Source organism: Oncorhynchus gorbuscha, linkage group LG09 (assembly GCF_021184085.1).
Source record: "Oncorhynchus gorbuscha isolate QuinsamMale2020 ecotype Even-year linkage group LG09, OgorEven_v1.0, whole genome shotgun sequence".
NCBI lineage: Eukaryota > Metazoa > Chordata > Actinopteri > Salmoniformes > Salmonidae > Oncorhynchus > Oncorhynchus gorbuscha.
This window is the reverse complement of record NC_060181.1, coordinates 68282806-68297703: the sequence shown is the minus strand read 5'-3', so window position 1 is coordinate 68297703 and position 14898 is coordinate 68282806. Positions and strand designations below refer to the sequence as shown.

Below are 14898 nucleotides of genomic sequence, written 5' to 3'. Positions count from 1 at the left end.
TAGTCAAGGATCATATCACCTCTACCTTACCTGCCACCATAGGCCCACTTCAATTTGCATACCGCCCCAATAGATCCACAGATGATGCAATCGTCATCACTCTGCACACTGCCCTATCCCATTTGGACAAGAGCAATAATTATGTAAGAATGCTGTTCATTGACTATAGCTCAGCATTCAACACCATAGTAACCCCCAAGCTCATCATTAAGCTCAAGGCCCTAAATATGAACCCTGCCCTGTGCAACTGAGTCCTGGACTTTGTGATGGGCCACCCTCAGGTGCTGAAGGTAGGAAACATCACCTCCACTCCACTGATCCTCAGACACTGGGGCCCCACAAGCATGTGAGCTCAGCCCCCTCCTGTACTCCCTGTTCACCCATGACTGTATGGCCAAGCACGCCTCTAACTCAATCATCAAGTTTGCAGATGATACAACAGTAGTAGGCTTGATTACCAACAATGATGAGACAGCCTACAGGGAGGAGGTGAGGGCTCTGGGAGTGTGGTGCCTGGAAAACAACCTCTCACTCAACGTCAACAAAACCATGGAGATGATCGTGGACTCCAGGAAACAGCAGAGGGTGCACCCCCTATCTACATTGACGGGACCGCAGTGGAGAAGGTGGAAAGCTTCAAGTTCCTTGGTATGCACATCACTGACAAACTGAAATGGACAATCCACACAGACAGTGTGGTGAAGAAGGCGCAACAAAGCCTCTTCAACTTCAGGATGCTACATTTTTTTTGGCTTGTCACCTAAACCCTCACAAACCTTTACAGAAACACAATTTAAAGCATCCTGTCGGGCTGTACCCACCACCTGGTACGGCAACTGCACCACCCGCAATGGCAAGGCTCTCCAGAGGGTGGTACGGTCTGCCCAACGCATTACTGGGGGCAAACTACCCGCCCTCCAGGACACCTACAGCACCTGATGTCACAGGAAGGCCCAAAAGATAATCAAGGACATAAACTACCCGAGTTACTCCCTGTTCACCCCGCTATCACCCAGAAGGCGAGGTCAGTACAGGTACATCAAAGCTGGGGCCGAGAGACTGAAAATCAGCTTCTATCTCAAGGCCATCAGACTGTTAAACAGCCATCACTAGCACATTAGAGGCTGCTGCCTATAGGCATAGACTAGAAATCACTGGCCACTTTAAGGAATGGAACACTAGTCACTTTAATAATGTTTACATATCTTGCATTACTCATCTCATATGTATATACTGTATTCTATACTATTCTACTGTATCTTAGTCCGTTCTGCTCTGACATTGCTCGTTCATATGAATATAGTCTTAATTAATTCCTACCTAGATTTGTGTATATTGGGTATATGTCGTGTAATTTTTTAAATATTACTTGTTAGATATTACTGCACTGTCGGAGCTAGAAGCACAGGCATTTCGCTACACCCTCAATAACATATGCTAATCATGTGTATGTGACAAATCAAATTTGATTTCATTTAGTCGGATTCCGCTGGAAAATGTTTCATCTATTGCAAAATGTTTTGCAATGGAAATTGTTTACCATTTACTTTAGGAACCAAACAGAAGCAACACTAGCTAAAGGAACTAAACGGAGCGGGACCTACATTAATTTGTCGTTGCAAAACATTTTGCAACAGACGAAACGTTTTTCAACGGAATCCAACAAATAGTAATGCCTACTGTACATCCCAGGTTTCGCTTTCAAAATTGTGACCATTTCCGTGAACGTCCAGGCATGCGCAGTGAAGTAGCAATGACATCGATTGTTGTTGTTTCTCTGGGCAACTGATATTGAAGTTAGATACCGGTACATTTGTTGCCATTGCGTAATCGAATATTGGACATAGCGCGCGGACTAAATCGCTGCTGAACGAACGCTACATTGTATCAAATGCGATGGGTGCTGCATCGAGCACAGAGGGTGAAAGGGAACCTCTTCTTGTTCCTCCTGACAGCGAGACGAGCATTCAGCCAGTTTACAGCCAAGTCTACGGGAGAAGATGGCTGGTTCTGACTCTGTTTTCCTTGTTGGCGTTCATGCAAGGGGTAGTATGGAACACCTGGGGCCCAATTCAGAACTCTGCCATGCATGCGTACGATTTCAACAAATCTGACATCGCCGTGCTTGTTCTTTGGGGGCCAGTGGGGTTCGTGCCTTGGCTGCTATTTATATGGCTAATGGACAAAAAGGGTGAGTTGTTTTGTTCTAAATGACAGTTGACAATACTGTACTAGAACACAATGTACTTTCCTTTATGTAATTAAAAAAAATGTTTGTCTCCATTCCAACATTATATAGTTTTATTGCAGTGCATGAAGTTGTGAATTGTTGACACACAAATCCCTATAAAACTTTCAAGATATGATATTTCTGAGAAATCAGATCAAAGTTGATCAGCTAAGCTACCCCCCCACCAAACCAAATCAACCACAAGAAAGGAAACAAAGAAACATCTTAACATTTCCCTCAGACTGACCTAGTTGCAATGTTGTTGTTCAAATCAAATTGTATTAGTCACATGCACCGAATACAACAGGTGTAGATCTTACAGTGAAATGCTTACTTATGAGCCCCTAACCAATGCAGTTAAAAAAATACAGATATGAAATAAAAGTAACAAGTAATTAAAGAGCAGCAGTAAAATAACAATAACAAGACTATATACAGGGGGGTACTGGTACAGAGTCAATGTGCAGGGGAACTGGTTAGTTGAGGTAATATGTACATGTAGGTAGAGTTATTAAAGTGACTATGCATAGATGATAACAACAGAGAGTAGCAGCGGTGTAAAAAAAGGGGGACAATGCAAATAGTAGCCATTTTGATTAGGTGTTCAGGAGTCTTATGACTTGGGGGTAGAAGCTGTTTAGAAGCCTCTTGGACCTAGACTTGGCGCTCCGGTACCGCTTGCCGTGCGGTAGCAGAGAGAACAGTCTATGACTATGGTGGCTGGGGTCTTTGACAATTTTTAGGGCCTTCCTCTGACACCGCCTGGAATGTAGGTCCTGGATGGCAGGAAGCTTGGCCCCAGTGATGTACTGGGCCGTACGCACTACTCTCTGTAGTGCCTTGTGGTCGGCGGCCGAGCAGTTGCCATACCAGGCAGTGATGGTGCAGCTGAAGAACCTTTTGAGGATCTGAGGACCAATGCCAAATCTTTTCAGTCTCCTGAGAGGGAATAGGTTTTGCCCTCTTTACGACTGTCTTGTGTGCTTGGACCATGTTAGTTTGTTGGTGATGTGGACATCAAGGAACGTGAACCTCTCAACCTGCTCCACTGCAGCCCCGTTGATGGGAAAGGGGGCATGCTCAGACCTCTTTTTCCTGTAGTCCACAATCATCTCCTTTGTCTTGATCACGTTGAAGGAGAGGTTGTTGTCCTTGCACCACACGGCCATAACACGGCCATAAATAACATAATGTTTCTGTCTTTTCAGTATGTTTTTTTCACCAAGTCGTTTTAGTAACCATTACAAACCAGCCTCCACAGAATAACATGTTCCTGTAAGAAATGGTGACTGACTTACTGCCTCTGTGGAGTTTTTGCTAGGACCAACTTATGTGTAGTCTCTGAAATCTCTTTCACCAATCTCTAAAACAACACAGTCCAGTCAAGTGTAATTTACAGGCAGTTCAAGTAACACTTAAAAGGAGCCATGTATAAATGTGGTGACAAGTGCTCCCATACAGGCTAGCTAACCACCAAACCAAACCAGTTCCTCCACATCACTTGATTGACACCGTTAGCTAACACCCATCTAACACACAGAACACACTGTCAGGTGACAAAAACAGTTCATTTATCCCCCAGGAAACATAAAAGCAAATATCATATAAAGCATATTAAAGCAAAGGGCATTTGTCATAAGTTTGTCATGTGGTTAGTTAGTCATCTAGGGACATGACTCTCTCTCTAAAACAAAATGATGATGGTGCTATGGGTGTTACATAATCTAAGCAGGTCATACAGTGTAATATCATTTTTTGCTACTGTAGTATGTAGGCCAACCCTGATGAAAAGCAGCTCCAATGACTGTCTGGTAGAGATTAGAATGAAATGTATTTTGTACACAGGATCCACATACCAGCATCTGCCATTGTTTAGTTGTGCCATCTTTAGTACATGGAGATCTGACAGACAGGAACAGATTTCCCAAAGGGAACCCGCAGAAACATTCGGAGATAGGGAAACATGAATTCTGTAACATTTCTTTAGTTTATTTGTATTTATTAAACCATTAATTAACTAGGCAGTGATCAAAATCAGATTTAATTTATCTGATGATAGGATTATCAATTTGTCACCAGTTGTGTACTTTTTCAGCTAGTGACTCGCACTCATCACTACCAAGAGGAAATTGGGGAACAGATAATGACTAGGGGAACAGAAGTTCTCTTAAATGATGGTCATGTGGTGGAAACTGAAAATGTAGACTTAAGTCAGAAAGGAAGCTGCATTTCTCTGGGTGTGTATATGAGGAAGAGAACTGGGAGGTTGTGGTTTGGGGGGAGTTGACTGGGGACTGGTGATTCATATTTGGGATAATGTTTAGAATGATCTCAACAATTATACAAAATACACTACGTGACCAAAAGTATTTGGACACCTGCTCGTCGAACATCTCTCATTCCAAAATCATGGACATGGACTTGGTCTCCCTTTGCTGCTATAACAGCCTCCAGTCTTCTGGGAAGCCTTGTTGGAACATTGCTGCGGTGACTTGTTCCATTCAGCCACAAGAGCATTAGTGAGGTCAGGCACTGATGTTGGGCGATTAGGCCTGGCTCGCAGTCAGAGTTCTAATTCATCCCAAAGGTGGGGTTGCAGTCAGGGCTCTGTACCAGCCAGTCAAGTTCTTCCACACCGATTATGACAAACCATTTCTGTATGGACCTCACTTTGCACAGGGGCATTATCGTCCTGAAACAGGAAAGGGCATTCCTCAAAATGTTGCCACAAAGTTGGAAGCACAGAATCGTCAAGAATGTCATTGTATGATGTAGCATTAAGATTTGTCTTCATTGGAACTTACGGGCTTAGCCCGAACCATGAAAAACAGCTCCATATCATTATTCCTCCTCCACCAAACTTTACAGTTGACACTATGCATTCGGGCAGGTAGCGTTCTCCTGGCATTCTCCAAACCCAAATTAGTCCGTCAGACTAACAGATGGTGAAGTGTGACTCATCACTCCAGATAATGTGTTTCCACTGCTCCAGAGTCCAGTGGCCACTCCAGCCGACGCTTGCCATTGCGCATGGTGATCATAGGCATGTGTACGGCTGCTCGGCCATGGAAATTAATTTAATGAAGCTCCCGACGACAGTTCTTGTCCTGATGTTGCTTCCAGAGGCAGTTTGGAACACAGTGAGTGTTACAACCGTGGACAGACAATTTTTACACGCTTCAGCACTTGACGGTCCCATTCTGTGAGCTTGTGTGGCCTACCACTTTGCGGCTGAGCCGTTGTTGCTCCTAGATGTTTCCCCTTCACAATAACAGCACTTGCAGTTGACTGGGACAGCTCTAGCAGGGCAGAAATGTGACTAACTGACTTGTAGGGAAGGTGGCATCCTCCTGTGGCGGGCCGGGCGCAGTGCACGCTGCCCAGGTCTCTAGGTGTATGGTGTTTCCTCCGACACATTGGTGCGGCTGACTTCCGGGTTGGATGTGCATTGTGTCAAGAAGCTGTGCGCTTGGTTGGGTTGTGTTTCGAAGGACGCATGGCTCTTGACCTTCGCCTCTCCTGAGACTGTACAGGAGTTGCAGCGATGAGACAAGACAGTAACTACTACTAATTGGATACCACGAAAAAGGGGGTAAAATAAAACAAAAAGAATAAAACAAGGGGAAAAAAGAAGTGACACTTGGCATTCAGGCCAAAGAGTTCAATCTTGGATTCATCAGACCAGAGATTCTTGTTTCTTATGGTCTGAGAGTCTTTAGGTGCCTTTTGGCAAACTCCAAGCAGGCTGTCATGTGCCTTTTACTGAGTGGCTCTTGCTGGCCAGTATAACATAAATGCCTGATTGGTGGAGTGGTGCAGAGTTGTCCTTCAGGAATGTAATCCCATCTTCACAGAGGAACTCTGGCAGAGCTCCAGAGCGACCATTGGGTTCTTGGTCACCTCCATGACCAAGGCCCTCCCCCGATTGCTCAGTTTGGCCGGGCGGCCAGCACTAGGGAGAGTCTTGGTGGTTCCAAACTTCTTCCATTTAAGAATGATATAGGCCACTGTGTTGTTGGGGACCAGATCTGTGCCTTGACTCAATCCTGTCTCTACGGACAATTCCTTCGACCTCCTGGCTTGGTTTTGCTCTGACATACACTGTCAACTGTGAGTCCTTATATAGACAGATGTGTGCCTTTCCAAATCATGTCCAATCAATTGAATTTACCACAGGTTGACTCCAATCAAGTTGTAGAAACATCTCAAGGATGCTCAATGGAAACAGGATGCACCTGAGCTCAATTTCGAGTCTCATAGCAAAGGGTCTGAATACTTATGTAAATAAGGTATTTCTGTTTAAATTTTTTTATAAATTAGCAAACATTTCTTAACCTGTTTTCACTTAGTCATTACGTGGTATTGTGTGTAAATTGATGACATTTTTTTTAAATGATCCATTTTAGAATAAGGCTGTAACTTAACAAAATGGAAAAGGTAAAAGGGTCTGAATACTTTCCGAATGCACTGTGTAGTAGTACTGTAACATTTGGAACAGTTATACAGAATAACCTCCCATTTTTCTCTCTCTAGTCCCCAAACTAACCTACTTCAACCCCACCTCTCCCATCGCTGTCTCCCCTCTTCTCTTTACTCTCTCTCCTCTTTCTCCACCTCGCCCCTTTCATGCTACATCTCTCCCCTCTTGTGCTGCAGGTCTGCGGGTGTCTCTTCTACTGTCAGCCTTCTTCATGGTGATTGGGGCAGCGCTGCGAAGTGTCCCTGTACCAGAGCAACATCTAAGACGATGGTAACAACACTCACTTCCAGAGCCATGCTATATACTTTATATATAGTCCATACCAGGTGTTTCCAACCTTTTTTAGCATGAGAGCTACTAATTTATTTTCAAACTTTCAAATGGTTCTCTTTTCCTCTTGCCTGCAACTCTTCCACTGGTCCTTACTGTACACAAGAACGTTTTCTGTCAACATACTTGGTAAAAGAAATAATGGTAAATAAACAACTCTTAATAAAAGGATGGCCCTATAAAATCTGTGATTTTTCTCTTTCCAAATTGTTTGATATTTTCCCAAATTCTGTTTTCTCAGTTTAATTTTTCCTGGTTTTTGTTTTTCACTCTCAACATTACAATTGTATATAGAGAAACAATGAAATTGGATAATCATGTAAATGCTTAAATTACAACAGAAGACCATTTCTTGTGGGGGTCTGAAAGAAAACTAACAAGTAGATTATTTTTTATTTATTGCGCATCTATTGAGTGAGGAATGTGCCGTCTAATGTGCCTGTCTAGTGATGGTTCTGTACTGCTGCTGCTCATTTCATGGCCTAGTTTGCAAATAACAAATAACAAATATTAGATACCAGTCAAAAGTTTGGACACACATACTCATTCAATTATTTAAAAAAAAACTATTTTATATATTGTAAATAATAGTGAAGACATCACAACTATGAAATAACACATGGAATCATGTAGTATCCAAAAAAGTGTTTAACAAATCAAAATATATTTTAGATTTTAGTTTCTTCAAAGTATCCACCCATTTGCCTTGATGGCAGCTTTGCACACTCTTGGCATTCTCTCAACCAGCTTCACCTGGAATGATTTTCCAACAGTCTTGATGGAGTTCCCACATATGCTGAGCATTTGGTGGCTGCTTTTCTTTCACTCTGCGGTCCAACTCATCCCAAACCATCTCAATTGGGTTGAGGTCAGGTGATTGTGGAGGCCAGGTAATCTGAAGCAGCACTCCATCACTCTCCTTGGTAATATAGCCCTTACACAGCTTGGAGGTGTGTTGGGTCATTATCCTGTTGAAAAACAAATGATAGTCCCACCAAGCGCAAACCAGATGTGGTATTATTGATTGTATGTTTGTTTATTCCATGTGTAACTCTGTGTTGTTGTTTGTGTCGAACTGTATTGCTTTAGAATGCTGTGGTAGCCATGCTGGTTAAGTGTACCTTGAAATCTAAATAAATCACAGACAGTGTCACCAGCAAAGCACCATCACACCTCCTCCTCCATGCTTCACGGTGGGAACCACACATGCGGATATCATCCGTTCACCTACTCTGCGTCTCACAAAGACACGGCGGTTGGAACCAGAAATCTCTCATTTGGACTCATCAGACCAAAGGACAGATATACACCTGTCTAATGTCCGTTTCTTGTTTCTTGGCCCAAGCAAGTCTCTTCATCTTATTGGTGTCCTTTAGTAGTGGTTTCTTTGCAGACATTTGACCACGAAGGCCTGATTCATACTGTCCCCTCTGAACAGTTGATGTTGAGATGTGTCTGTTACTTGAACTCTGTGAAGCATTTATTTAGGCTGCAATTTCTGAGACTGGTAACTCTAATGAACTTCTCCTCTGCAGCAGAGGTAACTCTGGGTCTACCTTTCCTGTGGCAGTCCTCATGAGAGCCAGTTTCATCATAGAGCTTGATGTTTTTTGTGACTGCACTTGAAGAAATTTTCCGCATTGACTGACCTTCATATCTTAAAGTATTGATGGACTGTAAGTTCTCTTTGCTTATTTGAGCTGTTCTTGCCATAATATGGACTTGGTATTTTACCAAATCTTCTGTATACCACCACTACCTTGTCACAACACAACTGATTGGCTCAAATGCATTAAGATGGAAAGATATTCCACAAATTAACTTTTTTTAACAAGGCACACCTGTTAATTGAAATATATTCCAGGTGACTACCTCATGAAGCTGGTTGAGAGAATGCCAAGAGTGTGCAAAGTTGTCATCAAGGCAAAGGAATGCTATTTTGAAGAATCTTAAATATAAAATATATGTTGATATGTTTAACACTTGTTTTGGTTACTACATGTTTCCATATGTGTTATTTCATACTTTTGATGTCTTCACTATTATTCTACAATGTAGAAAAAATAAAGTAAAACCCTTGAATGAGTAGATGTGTCCAAACCTTTGACTGGTACTGTACATCTGCCAGGTAAGCCTACTATGCAGTTAACAATTAATTGAGGAGGTTATGGTGAAAGTATTTCTGTCAACCCACAAGTTTGTTATCACATCAACTGTCTACACACGGAGTGATAGACAGACACGCGCACCACACAGACAGATGGGCAATATTGCTGGAAATTAATTGGCAGATAACGCGTTAGGTTTAAAAAAATATATATATATATATTTCACCTTTATTCAAAAAGGTAGGCTAGTTGAGAACAAGTTCTCATTTACAATGCAGAGCTGGCCAAGATAAAGCAAAGCAGTTAGACACATACAACAACACAGAGTTACACATAGAATAAACAAACACAATCAATAATCCAGTTGAAAAATAATATATACAGTGTGTGCAAATGAGGTAAGATAAGGGAGGTAAGACCATGGCCATTTCACGTACTTTCAGAATTGTTTGGTGAGCTACTCCTAGGTGGCCTGAGAATTACTGGTGGCTCATGATCAACCCGGTCCATACTGTATACACAGTGTACAGTGTACACAAGACACTCCACAAATGTCTTGCGAACAAACTGTAGTTTTTGCAAGTCGGTTAGGACATCGACTTTGTGCATGACACAAGTAACTGTTCCAACAATTGTTTACAGACAGATTATTTCACTTATAATTCATTGTATCACAATTCCAGTGGGTCAGAAGTTTAAATACACTAAGTTGACTGTGCCTTTAAACAGCTTGGAAAATTCCAGAAAATGATGTCATGGCTTTAGAAGCTTCTGATAGACTAATTGACATAATTTGAGTCAATTGAAGCTATACCTATGGAAGGCCTACCTTCAAACTCCGTGCCTCTTTGCTTGACATCATGGGAAAATCAAAAGAAATCAGCCAAGACCTCAGAAAACAAATTGTAGACCTCCACAAGTCTGGTTCATCCTTGGGAGAAATTTCCAAATGCCTGAAGGTACCACGTTCATCTGTACAAACAATAGCAAGCAAGCATTAACACCATGAGACCACGCAGCCGTCATAACGCTCAGGAACGCGGTATGTCTTCTAGAGATGAATGTACTTTGGTGCAAAATGTGCAAATCAATCCCAGAACAACAGCAAAGGACCTTGTGAAGATGCTGGAGGAAACAGATACAAAAGTGTCTATATCCACAGTAAAAAGAGTCCGAAATCGACAACCTGAAAGGCCGCTCAGCAAGGAAGAAGCCACTGCTCCAAAACCGTCATAAAAAGCCAGACTACGATATTCAAATGCACATGGGGACAAAGATTATACTTTTTGGAGAAATGTCCTCTGGTCTGATGAAACAAAAATAGAACTGTTTGGCCATAATGACCATCGTTATGTTTGGAGGAAAAAGGGGGATGCTTGCAAGCCAAAGAGCATCATCCCAACCGTGAAGAACGGGGGTGGCAGCATCATGTTGTGGGGGTGCTTTGCTGCAGGAGGGACTGGTGCACTTCACAAAATTGATGGCATCATGAGGGTGGAAAATTCTGTGGATATATTGAAACCATCTCATGACATCAGTCAGGAAGTTAAAGCTTGGTCACAAATGGGTCTTCCAAATGGATAATGACCCCAAGCATTATTCCAAAGTTGTGGAAAAATTGCTTAAGGACAACAAAGTCAAGGTATTGGAGTGGCCATCTGTCGTGGAAAATTGCAAGATTATGTTATCATGCTTGTATTGCATTTTAATGGTTGTTTTATTCAACATATTTTAATGGTTGTTTAAAATAATGGTTGAGTATTCTGTTAACTATTGTGTATGTGTTCCACTGAGGATGGGCCTCTATGTGAGAGCACTGACAGAGGAGATTTACGATGTCTTTGGGTGATAAAACCTAAAGAGCATTCCAGATAACATGAGGTAATGGTTCTGTGCTATGAATTACCAGGAACGAGATTAGAACCTCGTCTTAGGGACCAAACTGAACGATAATTTATAGTGATTGTTATCTGGCTAAGGAATACTCCTTTCTCAATTATAAAGTCCCTTTGTGAACTGTTCCTAAGATCTGTGGTTCATCATGTAGGTTGAGAGGGGTGTATCTTGGCTATAAAAGATCTTTGTACTTTTATATATATATATATATATATATATCTGTTGGTACTTTCATTGGTTCATTAGAGATGGCGCATCATTGAAAGTCAAAAGGCTATTGCAAAGCTCTTATTATTTAAGATGTACTTTAAGTATAACTTTGACTGGTGTGTGAAGTTTGTAACTCTCCTCATTTGGTAAAGCAGAAATAAGCACCCACACATCACAAAGCCCTGACCTCAATCCTGTAGAAAATGTGTGGGCAGAATTGAAAAAGTGTGTGCGGGCAAGGAGGCCTGACTAAGTTACACCAGCTCTGTCAGGAGGAATGTTCCAAAATTCCCCCAACTTATTATGAGAAGGTTGTGGAAGTCTACCCGGAACGTTTGACCCAAGTTAAGCAATTGAGTTTATGTAAACTTCTGACCCACTGGGAATGTGAATAAATAAATCATTCTCTCAAATATTATTCTGAAATTTCACATTCTTAAAATGAAGTGGTGATCCTAACTCCTAAGACAGGGATTTTTTTACTATGATTAAATGTTGGGAATTGTGAAAAACTGAGTTTAAATGTATTTGGCTAAGGTGTATGTAAACTTCCGACTTCAACTGTATCGGGTGGGCAAATTACGGTCAGAGTCCATTCAAACTGCCCCCGGGAGGTTTGAGTAAAACAATTGTTGTGTGTAGAAATTATAATGGACCTACATATACAGTGCCTTGCGAAAGTATTCGGCCCCCTTGAACTTTGCGACCTTTTGCCACATTTCAGGCTTCAAACATAAAGATATAAAACTGTATTTTTTTGTGAAGAATCAACAACAAGTGGGACACAATCATGAAGTGGAACGATATTTATTGAATATTTCAAACTTTTTTAACAAATCAAAAACTGAAAAATTGGGCGTGCAAAATTATTCAGCCCCCTTAAGTTAATACTTTGTAGCGCCACCTTTTGCTGCGATTACAGCTGTCGCTTGGGGTATGTCTCTATCAGTTTTGCACATCGAGAGACTGAAATTTTTTCCCATTCCTCCTTGCAAAACAGCTCGAGCTCAGTGAGGTTGGATGGAGAGCATTTGTGAACAGCAGTTTTCAGTTCTTTGCACAGATTCTCGATTGGATTCAGGTCTGGACTTTGACTTGGCCATTCTAACACCTGGATATGTTTATTTTTGAACCATTCCATTGTAGATTTTGCTTTATGTTTTGGATCATTGTCTTGTTGGAAGACAAATCTCCGTCCCAGTCTCAGGTCTTTTGCAGACTCCATCAGGTTCTCTTCCAGAATGGTCCTGTATTTGGCTCCATCCATCTTCCCATCAATTTTAACCATCTTCCCTGTCCCTGCTGAAGAAAAGCAGGCCCAAACCATGATGCTGCCACCACCATGTTTGACAGTGGGGATGGTGTGTTCAGGGTGATGAGCTGTGTTGCTTTTACGCCAAACATAACATAATTTTGCATTGTTGCCAAAATGTTCAATTTTGGTTTCATCTGACCAGAGCACCTTATTCCACATGTTTGGTGAGTCTCCCAGGTGGCTTGTGGCAAACTTTAAACAACACTTTTTATGGATATCTTTAAGAAATCTTCTTGCCACTCTTCCATAAAGGCCAGATTTGTGCAATATATGACTGATTGTTGTCCTATGGACAGAGTCTCCCACCTCAGCTGTAGATCTCTGCAGTTCATCCAGAATGATCATGGGCCTCTTGGCTGCATCTCTGATCAGTCTTCTCCTTGTATGAGCTGAAAGTTTAGAGGGACGGCCAGGTCTTGGTAGATTTGCAGTGGTCTGATACTCCTTCCATTTTAATATTATCGCTTGCACAGTGCTCCTTGGGATGTTTAAAGCTTGGGAAATCTTTTTGTATCCAAATCTGGCTTTAAACTTCTTCACAACAGTATCTCGGACCTGCCTGGTGTGTTCCTTGTTCTTCATGATGCTCTCTGCGCTTTTAATGGACCTCTAAGACTATCACAGTGCAGGTGCATTTATACGGAGACTTGATTACACACAGGTGGATTGTATTTATCATCATTAGTCATTTAGGTCAACATTGGATCATTCAGAGATCCTCACTGAACTTCTGGAGAGAGTTTGCTGCACTGAAAGTAAAGGTGCTGAATAATTTTGCACGCCCAATTTTTCAGTTTTTGATTTGTTAAAAAAGTTTGAAATATCCAATAAATGTCATTCCACTTCATGATTGTGTCCCACTTGTTGTTGATTCTTCACAAAAAAATAAAGTTTTATATCTTTATGTTTGAGGCCTGAAATGTGGCAAAAGGTCGCAAAGTTCAAGGGGGCCGAATACTTTCGCAAGGCACTGTATTTTCAAATATCTGCCCTTTCGACCTGCCAGTCTGAAAAAGGATCTGTGCGGCCCTCTGTTGAATTTTCAACTGCCGATGTGACCCTCAAGCCAGAATTATTGCCCACCCTTGCTTTATATAGTGATACAGTCAGGTCCAGAATTATTGCCCACCCTTGCTTTATATAGTGATACAGTCAGGTCCAGAATTATTGCCCACCCTTGCTTTATATAGTGATACAGTCAGGTCCAGAAATATTGCCAATGATAAAGATGACTTTATAAAATGAGTCATTAAATTACTGAGCTATTGTATGCAACAAAAAGGAAAATTATATTATTTTATACAATTGCTCAGAAAATACATTTTTGTAATACAAAAAAATCTCAAAGATAGGTGTTCATGATTGGAACCCCTGTTTTCAATTCTCCAGCACCCTCCCCTCTGCCAGGAACCTGAAACTTGGCCGCAAGTGGACCTTCCAGCAAGAGAATAATCCCAAACACATATCAAAATCCACAAAAAATGGTTCATAAACAGCAAAACCCACAAGGATATAAAGGCTCTGTAAAGATTCTGTATTGAGGAAATGTCTAAGATCCCAATGTGTTCTCTAATCTCATAAAACATTTTTGAAAAAGGCTGTTAAAAAAGTGCGGATAACTGCTGATTAACTACTGATTAATCATGTAACTGTAACTAACTAGGAAGTCGGGGCACCAAGGAAAATATTCAGATTACAAAGTTAGAATTTCCCAATATAACCTTTCAGATATTTTCATATCTGATCAATAGTCTTCTGGTTAATTAATTATTTACTTTACCTCACGTTAATCTCATTCTAAACGTCGTAAATTGTTGGTTATCTGCACAAACCCAGTCTTCACTATGAGTCATCCATACATCAATTGTCTTAAATCATTTATTTATTACTAACTAAGTAATTCACAGAAATACATAAACAAACAATCAAGGTAAATATGGTTACAATAAATGACAGAGGAATGTGTCCTAGTGGGCTAAACCGGCATCGCGGTTTGGTGGACAAAAGGGGGAGTCAGCTGAGAAGTCACTACAGAGTGATAATCGTAACAATTGAAATGCTAATCCTTTGCACATGAACGCTCACTCATTCGGGAACAATTGCAATCAATATATATATTTACGCTCAGTGTGTCGTCTTGATCGCTGTTGAAAAGTTTGTTTCTGTTGGGGAGTTTGTCCTCTCTCTCTCTCTCTGTCTTGGTTAGAGGGGATAGTTCAGAGCGACATTCATCTATTTCGTTATGGAGTGAATGTTTCTGCGGTTGTCGTTCTTCGCGTTCAATGATACCGAATTCCTAGCTGCAGACTAGTAATTCATATCAAAGACT

At 41.3% G+C, this 14898-nt stretch overlaps 1 protein-coding gene across 2 annotated transcripts in view; it reads left to right on the top strand.

Moving 5' to 3' along the window:
• The first annotated feature begins 1743 nt into the window (after positions 1-1743).
• The window catches only part of LOC124043991 (solute carrier family 49 member 4-like), an 84092-nt gene continuing 70937 nt past the window's right edge, over positions 1744-14898 (top strand). For both annotated transcript variants that reach the window (XM_046363229.1, XM_046363228.1), the window contains exons 1-2: positions 1744-2191; positions 6887-6980. In XM_046363229.1, the coding sequence (XP_046219185.1) occupies positions 1897-2191; positions 6887-6980 (389 nt within the window). In that variant the 5' untranslated portion in view covers positions 1744-1896. The remainder of the gene's footprint in view (positions 2192-6886; positions 6981-14898) is intronic.